We start from the raw sequence: 307 nt of genomic DNA on the forward strand, positions 1-307 counted from the left end.
GGGGGGGGCTTGGAGCATTATGACATCCAATAATCACCTCAATGGACACTCACCTGACAAGGTTCTTGGTTTTGATACGCGGAGCCTTCACTCCTCCCCCCAGGATGCTGGAGCCGGTGATGTAAATTCCCCTTTAAGAAGTCAAAGCGACAATTAGGACAAATCACAGGGACAGGACACGGCAACGCTCCCCGCACACACAGTCTATCACAAGGACATGACACAGGCGTGTCCATTACACCGACATTGAAGGTCAGCATTCTGCATCACCTGACAGGAAGCAGCAACACCCCCCCCCCCCACACTT

The 307-nt window shown here is 53.1% G+C and overlaps 1 protein-coding gene across 1 annotated transcript in view; it reads right to left on the minus strand.

The window, feature by feature from the left end:
• The window catches only part of ATP6V0B (ATPase H+ transporting V0 subunit b), a 20,480-nt gene that overhangs the window by 9,840 nt on the left and 10,333 nt on the right, over positions 1 to 307 (minus strand). Inside the window, exon 4 of the mRNA XM_018574080.1 lies at positions 54 to 131. Coding sequence (XP_018429582.1) covers positions 54 to 131 — 78 coding nt within the window. The remainder of the gene's footprint in view (positions 1 to 53; positions 132 to 307) is intronic.

This window comes from Nanorana parkeri, unplaced genomic scaffold (genome assembly GCF_000935625.1).
Source record: "Nanorana parkeri isolate BGI_ZX_2015 unplaced genomic scaffold, ASM93562v1 scaffold2724, whole genome shotgun sequence".
Taxonomy (NCBI): domain Eukaryota; kingdom Metazoa; phylum Chordata; class Amphibia; order Anura; family Dicroglossidae; genus Nanorana; species Nanorana parkeri.